This window comes from Balaenoptera acutorostrata, chromosome 7 (assembly GCF_949987535.1).
Source record: "Balaenoptera acutorostrata chromosome 7, mBalAcu1.1, whole genome shotgun sequence".
Taxonomy (NCBI): domain Eukaryota; kingdom Metazoa; phylum Chordata; class Mammalia; order Artiodactyla; family Balaenopteridae; genus Balaenoptera; species Balaenoptera acutorostrata.
The window spans coordinates 26165878-26186153 of record NC_080070.1 but is presented as its reverse complement, the minus strand read 5'-3'; the positions used below and the strand labels follow the sequence as shown (position 1 = coordinate 26186153).

At 37.8% G+C, this 20276-nt stretch overlaps 1 protein-coding gene across 2 annotated transcripts in view; it reads right to left on the bottom strand.

Moving 5' to 3' along the window:
• Nucleotides 1-20276, bottom strand: part of GRM8 (glutamate metabotropic receptor 8) — a 797285-nt gene that overhangs the window by 151871 nt on the left and 625138 nt on the right. For both annotated transcript variants that reach the window (XM_057550586.1, XM_028165220.2), the window contains exon 7: nucleotides 16892-17028. In XM_057550586.1, the coding sequence (XP_057406569.1) occupies nucleotides 16892-17028 (137 nt within the window). The remainder of the gene's footprint in view (nucleotides 1-16891; nucleotides 17029-20276) is intronic.

The following is a 20276-nucleotide window of genomic DNA, read 5'->3' as shown; positions in this document are numbered from 1 at the left end:
TCAAGAGCAGAACATTCTGACTCTCCTCTTAACCCTTCCCTGGCTCTAGACTGCATCACATTTTCCCAATCTCCTTGGTTCTTAAAGTAACTTGATATTACTTTCGGTTGCTATTGGCTTTTTCTCCCTAGCTGCTTCTTTCTCATCTCATTTCTTCTCAATTAGTCCTTTGCTACATGTCACTTTTTTACATCATATATTTATATTTTCTGGCCTTCAGTCATTTTATATTTGATTTCAGTTCACCTGCACTCCCTCACTGGGACACAGTATAGAATAGTGTTGGACAAAAAATCCTTGCATCAGTAAGCATGGAGTCCTAGACATCTGTCAGATAGGATATTTCTTGAATTATAACTTCAGGGCTCAAAGCATTGAGCTACTACAGCTGTAATAGCCAACTTCATTGTATGAATATAAAATAAACTAGAAATTAGAAATTCAAAGTATCTCCTATACTCCTAGGAAGCAACCTGCCCACTGACAAGGACTAGGAATCTCTGAAGAAGTTTTTGTAAGTGGTAACGATCATTAATTTAGTTTAGAGCTATTCCTATTACCCATATATTGGAAGGTTGAAGAGCTCGTGAAAAATACCTTTCTTTACCACTGATGTTAAATTATAAAGCTATTCAAAACTTAAGGAGCTTGGGAGATTGGGATTGACATATATACACTAATATGTATAAAATAGATAACTAATAAGAACCTGCTATATAAAAAAAATAAATAAAATTAAAAAAAAAAAACGTAAGGAGCTTTCTCTGACATTCTCCCCAACAACTCCCACCCATAAGAGTTACCATGACAACACTTCCTTTTTACCAGGATGTGAAAAAGCAAAAACACAAACCAGAACTCTTCCTGTAAAGTCAGTGTCCAGTTAATTCCTATATTCATTCATAAATATCCCAACAAAATCTTGCCTTAAGAACATATATTTGGAATGTTGGCAGCATAAGTTATGGCCAGATTCTGTCTGCCACTTCTTTTCTAAATCTAATAATCTACACAATTAATAGGCAATTTCCCCCTTCACAAGTGAGATAACATTTCACGAGGTTACTTTCAAAACCACACTGACACTGCTGATCTAGATTGGGAAGTGGGCTCATGAATTTGCTGGCCATCCCTTCAGGACCCCTCTGTAGGAAAAGTCTAGATGTGTGAGAAAGAATAAAGTCATTAGAGACTATGTAATTACACAAAATGCAAAGGGAGTTGTAACCAACAGACAAGATTTTTAATAAATGCCAGAAAAATAGAAAACGGAGGCTCATAGGTTGATAGATAAAAACAAATGGAAAATTCATGACCTGAAATATATTGCTAGGGACTTCAAAGGAAACCAGTTTGCCCAAAGCGAACCCCATGGAGATATAACACCCAGAGACAACAAGTAATTTGAATTTTATGAGCTTTAAATGATATGAAAACATTGTGCTGAAAGAGTAGATATGCAGGATCACTGATGCATGGGCCATCCATCCCGCTCAATTGTCATTTACTGCCAGGCCTCCATTCTGAATGGTCCCTCATTTCTTAAGATATTTGTTATCTTAGGAGGTAAGGTTAAAAAGCTAATTTCTAATCTGCAGTATGTAAAGGAATGTCCTACGCTGTCTCAATTTAGTGAATTCACTCAATACTAATTTTTTTTAAAAAGTAATATATACAGTAATCTGAAGCCAAATAGTAGATCATCATCCCAAACTATTATATTAATCTCAGAGTAGTAGCTAAAGTTTCCTTCCAGATCTGGTATAGTATTCCAGGGACAACCACAGACAACATCTAGTCATCTAGAAATTTCTATAAAATTTCCACACTGTAAAACACTGAAATTTTCACTCTAACCTACATTCTAGGTGATGATGCACTCCAAAAAAACACTAGGTATGACACTTTACACTGAAATACTATAACCACAGAAAACTCACTGCCTCACCACACTACAGCATAGTGACTAAATATCCAAATAATAATTTGGAAGCAACTTAAATATTCATGGAAGTTTCTCAGTAATTCCAAAGGATGAATCTCTATGTAACCCATCTAACCAAGCACAATTTCTTAAAATCATTTGCATCCCTCTTGAGCAAGCTTTCTTCCATGGATGGTCTCTTGATCTCAAGCATTCATTTCTCTCTTTCTCTATAAATTTTGCAATTTGCAGCTACCTGAAAGACTCTCTCTTTCTTCTTTCTTCCCTCTCAAAATCTCCCACCAAACCAGCCCATGCTCCTTTCTCTATGCTCATTCTGACCTGCTAGATATATTCATTTCTTTCTCTGATCTTTTCAGTGTAAATCGGTCAAGCTTATTTCAGTGATTCCTGATTCCCCCCTCATTCATAGACCTGATTATGGACAACAAAGATGTTTCCCCTTAAAGAGAAAACTAGACATACTGTTTCTGTTACATATAAACAGCAATATCATCATAAAGCGTTGCTTTGAAGCTAAAAGAAATGATGTATTTGCATATATTCCTGACATGGGAAGAATTTTTTGGTGAAAGAAATAAAAGTAGTGAGATGGGAAGGAGGACACAGTTTGGCCAGAATCCTGCATCCCTCTGGGTACAGCCTCTCAATCCCGCTCCCACTTAGCATCCTGTAGAAAGAATGGGAATAAGAGAAAGGAGAAGGAGAAGGGATGGCACAGAAGAGATGGGTGGTTAGGATGAGGAAGGAGCAACTGGCGTGGAGAGGAATACAGCTTGGCTGAGTGTGTCTGCTCCTCCATGGGTCGAGCTGTATATGTGCCAGGTGGTGAGGAGGGCGGAGGAAGCCACAGAGCTCCAGGACATTGCTCATTTCTCTTCTTCAACATTTAGAGAATCCGGTCAGTTTGGGGGCAGCCACTAGGGAGTGGCAGCAGATGGCTGCCACGCTCTAGAGGTGCACTCTTGAATGGTGAGGCCTCCAGTTATCAAAAGCAGCTATCTTTTATATGCCAATAAATACAGCCTACTAAAAGGCTGCAAAAAGACACATTCGTGGAAAATTACCATTTTTAATTTGGAGCTTTAATCTAGTTATCTAATTTTTCTAGTATTTGATCTTATATATCAGCTATAGGACAATGATTAAACTTAAAGAAAAAATACATATTATCTCTTCCCATCTCAACTTACCCAGGAGACGAATGGTCAAGTGCCAATTCTAGGAGAGGATTTTTCAGATTCAACCCACATTTACTGAGAACCTACTCTGTGGGCCAGTTATAGTACCAGAACTTTCCATGGGCATTCTTATGTGAGGTGGGTATGAAAAGTTATTTTTTTAAGGGAAGGTAAAAGATTCACTTCACACAGACACACACACACACACACACACACACACACCAAAAAAAAAAAAAAAGATGCAAAAATCAGAGGAAACTAAATACTAGAAGTTCAGTTCTGTAGAAATGTATGCAAATCCAATTCTGACTAATTTTATACTTACCTCAATATATGTCAAAACTTCTCCCAAATGGGAAAATGACAAAGTTGAGATTTTTTTGTTTTGTTTTGTTTTTAAATGTGATTTTGTGTGGCTGTTATTCTCTATACAAAATGATTATGGCCCTCACAAATAATAGCTAGCTAACAATTCTATAGCATTTTGAAGCTTCCAAAGTATTTTCACATACAAAACTCTTGATCTTTAAGAAGATTCTGTAAAATAGGAGTCAGTATATAATACGAAGCTTCAATTCCTAGTTGAGAAAAGATTTCGCAGCTTTAACTGTGCTGACTGGTGTCAGCCTCTATTCTGGAGCAGTGACATTTTAATAAGCTTATGGCAGGCAGTGGACATTATAACAAGGCTTCGCTCAGATACTGGTAGAAGGTGTCACCACTGGCCAACTAGTTTTATAGAGTTTTTATGGGAATGGCAAAGTAGTTGGTATTCAAGGAAAAGAAATTTTTCTTGCCTGTCTTCTGGGGTACACCAAGAGTGTCTATAACTTGTCAGCTGGACTACAAGCTCAGCCCTGATAGATTCTGAATTTGTTCACTAAATCATTCACTTACATATACAAAATTATGGCACTTAAAGAATTACTGAAGATTAATTTAAACAGTAAGCTATCTAACAGTGCTCTGTTATTAACCAGTATTACAGAAATGGTTCTTAAATGAACTTTGAATTGTTGTTATCTCTACCTCAAAATTCCCTAAATTCCTTAAATGAGGTCAGTTAAGTTCAAGAAAATACTGCAGAATAGACTGAGGTGTTTTGTAAAAAGAAAACTTGCTTGTCCCATTTGAAGAACTAAGTTGTGTTTAGGATAAAGGATTTTTTTTTCTGTAAATAAGCTGTAAGTTAAAGGCATGCCTATTCACTAATAATTTAAATGGCCAAGCAGCACTGTTAAATTATGATTGTCTCTGAAAGCCATCTTTTTTATAGGCTGATGGCAGGTAATCTTCCTAATGCCCAGTGGTCCTTAGGTCATTTCTATACAGGGACTGATGCTAGTTATAGAATGATATCCACACTCAATGCTGAGATCCAAATTCCAAAATTCAGTTTTTGATGAGATCTTTTGTGATTTCCTTCCCATTTCCTCTGTTCTTCATGAAAATGCTGAGACTCCCTCTCTCTGCATCTGTGCAATCTCCTCCTTACCCTTGCTATGCCCGGCCATCTTGCCCGTTGTTCAGAACATTCAAGATCCATCTAGCTTAAATGTGACTTCCTCCTTGAAGCTTTCTTCTATAGCAAGCTTTTTCCTAAAATCTCTTCTGCCTTCTCATCTACTAAAGAGTCATCATGAGCTCCACGTTTCCTGGTTCCCATAACCAACCGTTCACCAACTTCTTGATTCTGCTTCTTTAGTATTCCTAAAAGCAGGCACACTGGTGTAGGATATATATGCCTGGGAATTTCATCTATGTTTCCACTAGCCAAGTGAACTTAAATAAGTAACTTATTGTTAATCTTAGTTTCCTCTTCTATAAAATGGCCATTCTAAGAGTATCTAACTCACAGGGATATGACAAAGATTAAATGAGTTAATAAATGTAACTTAGGTGGAAGATTCAACTTAAGCCAACATTTTTCACAGTAAGTTTCAAGGCATATTAGTTCCACAAAATGTTCTTCAAATAAAAAAGGATTCATGGTTAAATCAATTTATTAAACATTACATTCAATGCCCATTTCTCAGTCAGCCATGGTGTACATTAGTATATTAAAGGGTCTCCAAATTCTTGCAGGAAAACAAAACAAAACAAAACAAAAACAGTTGTCCTAACATTCCCTAAGCTTTTTTAACCAGAGGGCCTTTGTGTGCATATATAGCAGCTATTTAAAATTCTGCAGAACCAGTGTTCTGAGAAAGGCATTTGAAAAAATGCTGACTTGGACAAGAGCCACAGTTATCATTTTGGAAGTTATTTCAGCCTCAGGTTTCCAACAGTTTTTGAATTTTTTTTTTTGGTAAAAGAGACTACTATCTCTTAATGTTCAGAGTCATCATAAACTCTCAGAAAAAGGAACCAAATTGTCCTGTGGGAAGCTGTGTCATAAGGGTAGTAGAATGGTATGAACTTTCAAAAGCCAATTATTTCTTAACAATCTCTTAAAAGTTATGAAAAAAGTTCTGTTTTTCATGCAATGCCCAGTAATTGCTCAGCCAGCCCGTAACAGATGCAAAACTTCATCTCAGGAGAGAAGTTTTACATACAAATATGTAAAAATCCGATAAAGAGTGGAAAGAACTCTGGGGAGATTCAGGAAGTGGATAAGCTCATGCCTGTGATGAAGGCGGACTTGAGATGAGATCACGGTGCCTGAGTTCCGATACCTCTACCTCTGACTATAAAACTATTGATTGTACATGAGGTAAGAGGGCAATAAATGCCACAGCCTGATTGCCTCAATGTCACAGGCTGAATGCGACCCAATTTTTGATGGCACAGCAGGAATTCCGAAATCATCTTGTTTTTCTCTTTTTATAGGAGAAAAGATAAGCCGAGCTCACATTTACTGCTCATATGCGGCCTTTTCTTCTCTACCATGACATCCCCTAATTCTTCACAAACATAGGACTTATCCCTCCTTTTAGAGATAAACTAGCATTTCTCCAATCACATTAGTCATTTCTACTTAGCCATGTTTGAATTCAGTCTAACTAACAGAATCAACTTAGCTCCCCTATAGCAGAGTCCTATTTTTTAAAGCATATTATAAAAACATGCAGCTGGGAGAGCAAAAGAAAACTAATACCATATCTATTTTGAACATTTTTTACATTTCTATTAAAACCAAGGTAGCAGGGCTTCCCTGGTGGCGCAGTGGTTGAGAATCTGCCTGCTAATGCAGGGGACACGGGTTCGAGCCCTGGTCTGGGAAGATCCCACATGCCACGGAGCAGCTGGGCCCGTGAGCCACAACTACTGAGCCTGCGCGTCTGGAGCCTGTGCCCCGCAACGGGAGGGGCCGCGATAGTGAAAGGCCCGCGCACCGCGATGAAGAGCGGTCCCCGCACCGCGATGAAGAGTGGCCCCCACTTGCCGTAACCAGAGAAAGCCCTCGCACGAACCGAAGACCCAACAGAGCCAAATAAATAAATAAATAAAATAAATAAATAAAGTAGCTATAAAAAAAAAAAAAAAAAAAAAAAACCAAGGTAGCAAAATACCTAAGCTGTCTTTATTAACCTCTCCCATTTTGGTTTTAGTTTTCATAGGGTATGAGTAGCCATGCTTCTTTAAAATAAATATCCCAAATTGAAAAAAAAAAATCACATAAGGAAGCTCTCTGTTCGGTGAGGTTTACACCGTAGGATCACTTCTGTATAGTTGAATGATGGATGGCTTAAACTTTTAAATCTAAAAAACAAGTAAACAAAAACAGGAAAATACATCCAACATAACTCTCACTATCTGAAGTAACCAGTTTGAGAATAATAGATCTGGAAGAAATTTTAGTGAATAACTACATTAAATTCCTAATTTTATAAACATGGAACTTGAGGCTCCAAATATTAAGTAATAAAGCACAACCCTATCTCAGGATGAATGAGAGGTCAGGGTAAAAACAAGTTTCCTAGTTTCCAGTGACACTTTCCACACCATGTAGAACCTCCTAGGGTCTGTCCTCCAAGTCTCTGTGTGCCCTGAACAACATGAAATTACACCCCTGTCAAATATTTTATGGAGACCATTTATAAAAATTGGCTGATTCCTTGATAAACTAGTTTAAGGATAGGATAATTAAGGGATTTAATTCACAGCTGCTAAGCTTAAAGTGGATTCCTGCTAGGAGATTTATAGAGCATATGCCAACTGCAGTGTCCCTGCAGGTTCCCTTTAAAAATTTTACAAATTTTAGATCAGTAGTCTCAAAGATCTCATAGTGGCTTAATCTAGAAACCATGTCTGAATTTTGGAATCTTCAAAACATGGCCTGAATGCAGAAAAATGCATGTACCAACAGATCTGACAGCTACAAAAGCAGTCAAATGAGAACTAGATACAGCAAAGTCTAGCAGAGTGTCAGAACAACTTAAATACAGGATAGGGATGACTTTGAGGAAGTCTTGGAAACTCACTGAGAGCTGTGTTTTAGTGTCATAGACAGCAACATTAGTGTAATATTGACAGAAGGGATGGAAAAGTGAAGCACGATAAGAAAGAACATAGGTGTGGTTTCACAGACTATAACGTTAAGAGGACATAGATCCAGGTGGTATTACTTTTAAATGAGAACTTTTCTCTTAGGTATGTTTGCTGCGATCATAGTAATTAAGCACACTGCAGCCAAGGTGTCACTATGCCAGTTGTGAAGGATCTGAGGTGTATGTTGCAGCAAGAAAGTTTCCTTTTCTTATTTTCTAAAAATATTCTATATTAAAGGGTTAAGTATAACTTCTGAAACTATCTTATAAAAATGATTTAGTTCAGTTCTGAGACGAGACATCACTCTTCCCTGCAGTTTCTCTCTACATACAATTCAACAAATACTCATAGCAGGTTGATGCATAATTATTTTTCAGGAGTCCTTCAAAGAGTGAATAACTAAACATAGTTTGGTACATCCATACCATGGACCTACTCAGCAATTAAAAGGAACACAACAGCATAGATACGTTTGGAGGGAACCATGCTGAGTGAAAAAAGCCAAACCCAATAGGTTACGTACAATATGATTCCATCCACACAGCATTCTTGAAATGACAATTTTATAGAAATAGAGGATATATTAGTTATTGCCAGGCACTGAAGGGAGGCATATGGGTAGGATGTGGGTGTGGCTATTAAATGACAATTTGGGATCCTTGTGGTGACGGCAATGTCTTACATCTTGACTATAGTGGTAGATACATGGGCCTACACAGGTCAAAAATGCATAGAAACACCCATACACACGTATAAGTGAAACAGGAGATATGAAAAAGATTGGTGGACTGTATAAATATCAAGATCCTGCTTGTGCTGTTACACCATAGTTTTTCACGATGTTATCATTGCGGGGAAAACTGAGTAAAGGAGACATGGAATCTTTATCATTTCTTACAACTCCACGTGAATCTGCAATTATCTCAAAATAATGTTTTATTACAAACGATTTTATAACTGATAAAAGCAATCAAATACTAGTCAAATTTAGTACCTTTCTGTGTCCTTGTTATATCCCTCTGTCATTTATTTATGGATTTAAGAAAGAACACTATTTTACATCTCTACCCCTGAGTTTATGCACAATTGCACATTTCTGCAACTTCACTTAGAGATAAGGATCCATGACCTCAACAAAATGGAATAGGGAATTGGGAGGATTTCAGCTTCTGGCTCTATTTTCCTTCTTTAGACAGTGGAAGCTTTGAGGAAAGATGTCATGTTAAACTTCTGATTCAGTCAACAGACATATTAACTTTTTTCTTTTTAGTTTCATGCTCTTATCAACTACTGACCTCCATCTACAGCTGGAAGCTACATATTTTATTCATATATAATACTTTTCAGTTCTTACTTGTAATTCTCTTGTACGTTGTAGATTTTACATAACACTGATGTGTCCACTGAGCTTTTCAAAAGTACCCTAGGATACAGGGTTCACATATATTTTAGTTTAGTAAATCTACCATAAGAAAATGATTTTTTACCAGTTATTCCTCTATTCTACATTATCACTTTATGGTTGTAACCTTACTGATTCTACTCATCATGTCAAAATTGCACTTATTTTTCTCCTCCCAAGGTTAAAGTAAGGATTAAAATACCATTTGTTATCATTTTTATTACTTTATTATCCCCATAAAAGTCTAGAGTCACCGTTTTCCTTTGCCCTTCTTTGGTGTTGGTATAAAGAGGCACTTTCTATTTTATGTTACGTCCTTCTTTAGTTGCATTGTATTTTTGATTTGTTTTTTCCAATTTGACCTCTATTATTTTTTTAGCTTTCTTTTCCCTGTCTGTGTCACTTTGATTATTTACCAAAATAACTAAGCACTTATGACTTTTCCTATTTTTCATGAATAATAATAGCTTTTTTAGTGCCCCACTTGTATTTTCCCTGATGAACTACTAGATTCCTTGGATACTATTAGATTACCCCGGGAATCTGGCTCCAACTAGATCCAGATAATTGAATCCAGCTTCTGAATTCTTAATCAGATTAAATCATTTTATATGGCATAATTTTGTATGTTCTTAAAATAGCAGCATGATTATTTCTGACTCTACTGAACAGCTAGATAAATCTATTGGCCATAATTATTGACAAGAAAATCAACTCAGCTACTAACTAAAATTTATCAACTCCCTTGATCCTTTCTTCCTAATTTACTGTTTGTTTGTTTTTCCTACTATGATAAGTGTATCTTAGTAAGTCCTTTTAAATATTTTGTAGAACAAAACACAAACCAAGTAGATGGACAGATAGGGCAGAAAGAACCTGCCAAACAATTAGGTAAAATAAGAAAGAAATTAATTCTTAATTACGGTTTCTGCTAAATAATGGAACGACCTCTTCTCCAGCCAATCTACACTTTGCTGCCCAAAATGTTTCCCTGAAGTGTAAAGCTGAGAATGTCTCTATCGAAAAGCTCACTGTAGCTTAAAGAATATCAACTTGTGTTCTAATAGTTTTTGAAACTCTATAAAATTTAGCTTTAAGCCATCTTTCTTCATTCTGCATGATATGCTCTGCTCAGATAGTCCTCTGTGCGGGCAGCTCAGGATCACACTCAATTCCCTAAATAAACTGTGACCCTTTCCACCTCCTTACGAAAACCTAGTCAACATTCCTCATATCCATCAATGAACTTACAACTTGCACTCTGTAGGTGGGATATGCCTGCACATCCAATAGATGTGCACTCCCAACTCAGGGATGATCCTGGGGATTGAATCTGTAACACCTCTAAATCATTCCAGCACCATGTAGAGCAATGGCACATTGGAGGTACTTTATTCTGGAATGAATAGATAGATAAATGGATGGATGGATGGATGGATGGAAGGATGGATGGATATATGGATGCTTTTGCCATGGCCTACACACTCTTCCAACCATTTCTAGCCACCAAAGTAATTGAAGATCCAGTTTGAATTCAACAAACTTTATCCAGTCCCTCTAGTTGGAGGTAATCATTACATATTTTAATTCATAGTTTGTTCTTTAATCTGTACCTTCTAAGTATGCATTTATTATAATTATTCAAGTGTACAGTTACCTTTAATGGATTGTAAATCATTTGCTCTCTGGGAGTTTATTTTATTGAACCTTGTACTTCTCAATGGCTTAGCATCCTGCCTGGGAGGGAGCAGTCACTGAATAAATAATCTGTGCACAAGTCAACTTCCTAATCAATAATCTTGGATCAGTGCTGCATATTAAGTCAGTATTTAGAAAATATCAGCATATTGTTCATGACATATTCAACAAGTCCTTACTGAGCCCCTACTCTGTACTAGCAAGAACGTAGTTAAACTTTAATTACCTTGACTTTGCTTGATGTGTCAAAAACATGAATTTACCAAATGCTTATTTTCTCATAAACAAAAATTAATTACCCCAAAATGACCTATTTTGAAAAGAATAAATTTGCATCTAGTGAACAAAAATATAGTTTTGACAACTAATCATCTTGTTACAAGGAAAGGAAGCAAAAAAAGGCCTTGTCTGAATAGAATATAAAGGCAGGAAATAGAGTGGCATTTAAAGTCCTATTGGAATGTAGTAAAGGGTCTCGGAGAATTGACTTCACATTCATACTCTGTAGGATGGGAAAAGCTTTATATAATGCTTGTCTCATAGGGTGAATGATCTTTTATATGCACTGACAATCATATGAAAGAGCATTTTCAAATGCAGGCAACTTTGCAATGGGGAAACAGGCAAAGAGGAAACACATGGGTCCTAAGAGTCAAGGCAAATAAAGGGTCAAGCGTCCCCTTGAACATTGTTTCCACTCCATTCACTCCGTCCTCTACTTCAAGGCTATGTCAATACCCTTCATCATAGAAAAGCTGTTCCTCTATGACATTAGGGAATCTAGTGATTTTGGTTAAAAACTTTTGATGTTTATCCAAAGCAATATAACCATGAGGCAAATGAGGGGACTCAGAAACTTTCTCTTTCTGTATTTCAAGCAGGTTGAGGAACCCCTGGTATAGCATGTATTTGCCTGACCATTGGCAGGCAAAGACATATATTCAATTAAAATATCATGTTATAAATGCTACAGTAGAGGTACATAGAAAAGACAGATTTAATGCGCTAAATCAGAAAGCTTGCTTGAGTTTCTGGTTGTCCCCAAAGCACTGACTCATGAAGCCCACTTTTTTTTTCATACCAAAATAAACATTTGGGGTTTATTATATAGGCACAGACAAGTTATCATAGTGTAACTCTTTTTACAGTTACTCCCTACTCAGAACATCAAGATAAAGGCAGAAAAGACTTTTCATATATGGAATTTCAGATTGCAATACCCATTATAGGTCCTCTGCAATAGGCTGGTTTTCCTGGCAAAACAAAACAAAATTTTTATTACCATATTCATTTAACACTGAATATGTAGCAGGCAGTGTTCTAGGATCTTTGATATGCAATTTCCTTTAATTATCTCAGTAACTCTATGAAGTAGTTATAACTGTTTCATGCAGATGAAGAATCTGAGACTACTAAAAGAGGTAAAATAACGTGCCCAAGGCTCAGGAATGGAAGGTTGGAACACAAAAATCTTCTTTCTGACTTTGAGGTCTTGTTTTTGACCACTATGCATTGGAATACCAATGCATTTAATCTTCATAATAAGCCTATTTATTATCCCACTTAACAGATGAGAAAACTGAGGGTCAGAATTCAGTACCTGGTCAAGAGTTACTTTCATCTATGGAGTGGCCCCACACAAAATTAAATGAAGCCCTTCTTCTTCAAATCACCCTTTCCAATTGACTCCATGCCGCTAACAATGAAACATTCTTATGAAGTCATTATCCTTTACTATCTTTATTTATCTTCAAATTATTTATTTGAATAAAAAAAGAATAAAACAAAACAACAAAACAAGCAAAAACTATGTCTCATTCTTACAGTAATCTAGAAAGAGTAGCTCTGGTTGGAAGTACAGAAAAGTGAGCCCTCAGTTATTTTAGGCCCATTCGGTAGCCTCCATACACCTTCTCCCTGCGGACTCGAAGCAGCATATGGCTGTTCTTTTTGCAGTTCAGGCTCCACTGTTTTCTCTGAACCTCTAGGTTGCAGTACGTTTTGTAATTACTAATAAGGACCACCTGCCTCTTGAGAGATTCAGCCTCACAAAACGGAGAAGCCTAATTGTTCAAATGCACTCTCAGGTAGACAATATGCCCTTCATGCGTGGACTGAGATTACTGAATAAAAAACTGAAATCAAAATCAACAGTTATACTAACTCATTGTAATTGCTAAGTTAAGAACATATGTTAGTGCCATAAAAAAAGAAAAAAAAAATGTTTAGAACAATGAAGACAATGGGAAATAAAACACCTCATGATTTTCCAGGAAAAAAAAAACCAGAATAACCTACTTTTACAATTTCTTTCACTCCACTAAGATATATTCAGGGCAAATTTATTGCACTCATATATGCATAATCATGCACCCTCTGTGCACAAACTTATCCTATGGTTGAATTCAGTCAGAAAAACTGGCTCTTTGAAAATAAGCCGAATTCAATCCAATAACTGGCTGATAAATGCTTACCATTAAGAGTGTGAAATCTATTGCAAATCTGGTTTAAGAGAATAAGAAGAGATGAAGTACATGGGGAAGAGTGCCCTCCCCTGCCATCATCACAACCCCCACCAGCAGTCAGGCCAGATTCCGGGCCTGTCTCTGGGCTGCAGGTGCAAAACCACGGACCTACCTTCATCTGTGGCCTGCCCCACTGCACTAGAATTGTTGGTTTGAGTGTCTGTCCTTCCAGTCTGTGAGCGCCCTGAGAGCAGAGTTCACATTTTCACTCTAATCCCAGCACTTATTATGCAGTATGTGCACAGAATGAATTTATCCAATCCATTCAAAAATAACTGCCTAGGTGACAATATCTAGCCACAGGCTACCATAGGAAAAGAAACTACATACTTATATTAAATAAAGTTTACTTTGTAAGTGCAGATAGATTTGCTAAAGTATTAAGGCCAATATTAAAGGCACGCAATGGGCTATAGGGACAAATGGTCCCCATTTTAAGTGAACATATTCTGAACTTGCTAAAGCAAACTCAAGTGCCTCTTCTGACAGAACCTTCACTTCTCTACTCACCACACTCATTCTCAGATCTCCCACTGACCACATAGAATCATGAGACACTGGATTAATAATAGGTAATGTTTATGGATGTCATGTGTGCCAGGCCCTGGACTAACTGCTTTACTGTATTATTTCATTTAATTCTTATTACAACCATCTAAGGTAGGTGCTATTAATGTTTCTACTTTATAGACGACAAAACTGGGGCAAAGAATTTGTTTGGTGCCTTGCCTAAGATCTAAGCAGAACTTCAGTAAATCTGTCACTTTCCAAGAAACCCCTCCTCCACCTTCAAACAGATGACTAATCCTGTTCCCAAGTAGAAACATTTTGTTTGTCCTGATAAAATTCAGAATTCAACCCTTGACATATGACCTTTCTTCCCAAACTAATTCACTCTCTTCTGACAGTTGATTCTCTCTGTTTCAGTGACGCTAGCATGGCTATGTAGTTATAAACAATCATAATCATGCATGAGAAATAATTCTTACAAATCGTTTTGATTTATGAGCAGTAACACAATAATAAACAAACTTTTCATGCACCGTAAATGTACATAAAAGAGCAGCTTGAGATTCAACATAAAGTTTTATAATAAATATATCATATATAGAGAGAGAGATGTGTGTGTGTGTGTATGTGTATGTATGCTTGTGTGTATAATTATTTCAGGTATCTTCATATTATATATTAATGCACATATTTTTCGACCATTGAACTTTGTTATTTAAATCCTTAATCATAAGAATATAGTAAGCAGTTTGGCATTCATAAAAGTCAGATAAAAAGTAGCTTCCCTATTTTAACCCTTATCAAATTTTCTTTGTTGTGTTTAATTATTTTATTTCACAGAGGTCCGCTGTCAAAAGGGCTTTTGCCAAGAAGCGATTGATTTTCAGATTGGCATCAATAACCCACAGAGTTACCAAAGCTTTGTTTCCATAAGTTTGGGTTGCAGGACCAGGGATAAGGTTTCATCAGGCTGCTACACGTAGTAAGGTGTAGATATGTGGTCTTACGAAGTACAACCACAGTTGCAAATATGAGCTGTCTTTGTGCATTATTGAATGTGGAACTGTGATAATTAGCAGGAAGTCATTACAGAGACAATAAATCATAAATATCCTAGTTTTCTTATTTCTCATTATCTGCTTTTCTGAGAAATACAGTGACTGGTGCTACATAAACGTAGCACTTCAGGGGCTACATTTGGACATACAGAGGTGAAAAATGTATTAAAAACACCAAATTGATGTCTTTTGAATGGGTTCAAACACAAGAAAGCACATACACACGTGTAAAACACACACAGGCAAGAATAATCTCTCTCCCCACTCTCATGTATGTCATAAGTGTTTACCTTCCAGCTAGGATAAGCTATAGCTAGGAAATGAAATTAACTATTCATTTAAGAAATGAACTCAGCTCTCACAGTGTTATGGTAGCTTTGAGAATCAAGAAGAGGAGGTACTGGGCTTCCCTGGTGGCGCGGTGGTTGAGAATCCGCCTGCCAATGCAGGGGACACGGGTTCGAGCCCTGGTCTGGGAAGATCCCACATGCCGTCGAGCAACTAGGCCCGTGAGCCACAATTACTGAGCCTGCGCGTCTGGAGCCTGTGCTCCGCAACAAGAGAGGCCGCGACAGTGAGAGGCCCGCGCATCGCGATGAAGAGTGGCCCCCCGCTCGCCGCAACTAGAGAAAGCCCTCGCACAGAAACGAAGACCCAACACAGCCATAAATAAATAAATAAATTTATTAAAAAAAAAAAAAAAGCAGAAGAGGAGGTACTTTTACTAGAGGAAAGAGTGAAATACACATTAGAACAATATAACAGTAGAAGAGTATGTTTCTGGTTTATTAGACACATTTTAAAAGCACCTCACTGCCTACAGGGGAAACACTGCTGCTGTAGTGATTCCTCGGCCACTCGGTTCCTGTAAACAGTCCAGCGTTACAGATGTATGAGAGAATGTACTATGGACATTAATGCTCATGTATGAAGGAACTCTGATCCTTAGCTGCGACCACAGAGCACACTCCTTGTCTGTACCGGAAGGAGCCGGCGTGCATGGATATAGCACCACAGGCTGTTAAATTGTGAAATGATTCCTTACCCCGTGGTAAGCAGATGCTTCTCCAACCACTCCTGTGCCCGCCTCACGCAGCCACTGCCTGCCCTATGCCCTGTGCCTTCCCGGGCCTCCCCATCCGTCAAGTTCAGGATGGGCCTCCTGCTCTGGAGCCCCTTACGATTAGTGGGTGCTGGTAACAGACAGCTCCCCCCAGTGTCCCCAAAGACCCCTTCCCTAGGATAGCCCCTCTGGAGGGCCGCCTGCCAGCTAGACACATCTGATAGAGCTTCTCCTCCTGCCGCCATCCCACGTGCCAGCCCCACCTGGTCCCAGCAGGAGGAGACAGAGCCCCGGGTGGCGGTGACAGCATGACACTGGGCAGGCAGATGACCAACTGCCTTTGGCACCGGCCCCAGGCCCTGCGACCTCGCTGCCCTGCGACCTCGCTTCCAGCTGGGCTCTCCAAGTTCTCCTCACGTGGTCACTTGTAGGAAATGCAAAATCTGTGGGCCTTGGGCCTTCATGGCTCTCCAGGGGGACAGGGACAGCCGGTAGCCCTAAGGGCTGTTAAAAAACTGAACATCTCTTCTGGGTACATTAACTTTCTCTGATGTGATTCAAAGAGGTAATGTAAATACAGATCATGATTGACTTCCATCCAGCAGATGTAGCTGCAAGATCTCAACTTACGATGTGGCAAAGGTGAAGCACACTTATTAAGCACCGACTTTGTCATTCATGGCACAGTTTGTCACCCCTCCCCCCAACACACACACACATACACACACACTGTACAAGGGTTTGAACAACTGAGCCTTTCAGAAAAGTATAAAGTTTCCCTAAATGTATATTTAGTCACTTAAAAGAAAATGAGATCTTTCATTAAATCCCTGCAGAGAGTAAATATCTCTACAGACATTTAAGACTTCTCTTAACATTTTAAAGTTGAAGAAGGATCAAATCATACATTTTCTGAAAATTTATTTACAAGAAGATCAATTCTAACAAATGTTATACACTTAAAGCGTCTCTCCTTGAGAACAATATACATAAAGTATAAGTTTATATTGATACTTGCTTTTAGATGAAGCTGATTGGTCCAGTGCCCAATGATTTTGTATTCTGTACTTTTGTTGGTTATTTGATACTGGAAGATATCATAACGACCAGGAGCGTCTCCATTTTCATTAAAAGTGACCGGTGTCCCAGCACTACCTGTAAATGTTTAGAAAACAATGTTAACTTTTCAGTGAGATAGACCACTAGGCTTATTTCTCTGTAAGAAAAAAATGGTAGATAAAAAAATATTGTGCATAGTAAGAGATATGAAGCTAGTAATCCATACAAGGTCATTCTTGGTAGCATAATATCTCTGACATGAAAAGAAGCCCAGACATACTTTCAGGAAGAAGACGTGCTTCATTACACACACTAGAAAGTAACTGATGAGAATCCAAGTTAGGCGACAAACGTTAACAGTTAAATAAATAAAAGTTGATAGGCTGGACAGCCAATAGTGGCTACGGAGAATGGCAGTTAATAGAGAAGAGTGTAAACGCCTTGAAGCATAACAGCTATTGTACAGTATGAACTATGAACAGCAATTCAAAATGTGGCAGGAGAACGTCGCAGCCAGATTCCCTAGAGTTTTACTTTATTCTGACTTGAACTCCACTCTGAAGCAAGTGCCGTATTCTATGTCTCTTCTAAGCCTCTGCTTTTGCTACTTCTGCCCAAGAGTCTATCCATGTGGGCTACGTTTAGGATCCTCTCAGTGGGTGAGGCAGTGGTCGCTGGGAAGTCCCAACTCCGCTCAGATCATAAAAGTTCCCTCAATTCACTGTGATAGTGCAATAGTGGCGGGGCAGCAGGATGCAAGAAATGTCATCTTTTCTAACCTTCCATTTCTCCCAGAAGCTTTCATCTTTTTCTCTTAATAGCTTCTGCTCACTTTTACTTTCTCTCTCATCAAGTTTTACATAATCACAGGTTTTAAGAGTAGAAAGGGATCACTACCTGCAATGTTTTCTTGTTCCATCTATAGTCTCACTTTCTATATAGAATTTCCTTTTCTCTACTAGCCTTTGGAGGCTGCCCACAGCCCACACCTTCATCATCTTGCCTTACTCTTTACTATCTTGACAAATTCGCCTGACATCAATCCCTTTTCTTTCTGCCAATCTTCTCTCTGCATGTTCCCTTCCCTGAATTTCTTCTCACTGTATACCGGCTTTAATTTCTGTATCATACTAGAAACTGTCCCCTTCTTGCTATCTCTTTTCTATATTTTACTCCACCAAAATATATACTACTAATAGTTATACATGTCAACTCTATATATTTCCATCTTATAATGAGTTCCTTATTCTACTTGTGGAGTTTTAAACTAAAACCAATAATCACAAAAGTCTAAAACATTCCTCTTTGGAATCTTCCTAAAATTTGAATGCAGTGTGAAGTCTCTGATGAGATGCCTGGTATCTGCAAAAAACTGCTAAGGACACAAGAGATGGTACAGCATGGAGGAAAGAGCACTGTTTTGAGAGTCAAGAGCTGCACATTAACGCTCACTTTGCTTCTGCATTTATTTCCACAACTTACATACTCTCTTTTCTTCACTTGTCACATAGGGACTTAAACAATAAAGATGAACATATTTTCAAGTCTCAAAAGATCTATATGCATTTAAATTATTATTATTAGTTCACATGGGAAATGACTTTATATATAAATCAAGAAAGAAATAGGGAATTAGAGAAAAAAATAGGAGCTCTCCAATCAACCACTATCTTAACTACTCCTTAGATACTCAAGTGGAAACCCATGTGCTCTAACTGATCAAAACCTTTTCTAACTCCAAGTGAACGTGAGCAGGTTAACTTTTAAATCCTCAGATTCCTCGTCTGTAAAATGGGAGTAATAATAACACTCATAGAGTTGCTATGAAAATTAAACAAATAGTTGCAAAGAACAATGCATGTGGTAATTAAATATGATGATGATGATGATGATGATGATTCACCCCATATGTATTCTCAGTACCTGCCCATGCAGAGTAATAGACAGGATATTAAACATTCTTTAAGTATTATCTAGACAAAGGATTATGGGAATTCAATGGGTAAGAGATTACTGGATGGAAAAATACACATCAGTTATGAATTTCACATTAACATCACCAACAAGTCCTGACATTTACATACCATTTCAAAATTCTGATGTCATGTACTCCATGAGTAAAGTAATATTTACTTTTGTCTCACTAAATTCCCCAGTGTTGTCATATCCCTCACTGAATGGCTCCTCATCTCCTACAACAGCATCCCAGTCTTTTTTACCATAATGATACCCAGGCTAGGAGAATGTCACCTGTGTAACACATTCTCATGAATGTACTCTGAGTTATATATAATTCTTAGTGTGCTAGCTGTTTCTATATCTCTTTTCTCCACCTCAAGAAGGTATACTGGAAAGCAAGCTAATGAGAGCTGTATTATCCCAAACATAATTGTCCAACTTGGATACTTCAATATAATTATTAATAGCAAGTTACACTAAATTTGGCATTGTACCAAGAGGCAATATACTAAAGTATACATACTATATAAAAGTATAATATACTAGAAATGTGGGTTTGGGGGCCAGATCATCGCACTCAAACCCCAGCTCTGGCACTTATTAGATAGATGATCTCAGGTGAGTTACTTGATCTGTCTGTTCCTCACTTGGCTCATTTTTAGAATGGGCTAATTGTAATTCCCATCTCAGAGGGATATGAGGATTAAATGAATCAGTATACAGAAAACATTCAGTAAATAGTAAGCATTATATAAATATTAACTATTATTTCCTTTATTGTTTTATGGCAGTGCTGTGTTTGAGATCCAGGGTCTATATGAGAGCATAAGAACTTCTCAGTGAGCATGTATGGCTTTTCTGGAGTCACCCTTTCTAATCCTTGTTCTCCTCTACGAACACAAAGCCAAATATACCTAAAATCCAGTTCTTTAAATTCACCATGCTCTTTCTCACGATCCTGTTTCGCATGTTATTTTCTATAAGTTCACTTCCTCCTTTATCCTAACCTTTCTTCTCTATATAATTCCTTCAAGATGTGTCTTAAAGGCACACCTATAAGGATACTTATCTTCTAAATCTGGAGCAGGGACCCAAGTGTCTCTTCATGTCCTGTCCTTCTCTATCATGGCACTCACTACTCTCTGTACACTTGTACTGTCCATCCCCATTCCTGATCAAAACATTCATTCAACAGATATTTATTGAGAGTCTATTATGTGCTCAATACTGGGTGGACCCTCTGCCTTCCTCACAAGACCATGGTCTCCTTAATAAAGGCAGAGTGCATTTCTTATCTTTGTGGGCACGGCACCGAAGACTGCTTGATATTGAGTGTGCAATCAATAAATTACAGTAGAGCATGAAAGAGGCACCCACTAATTCCA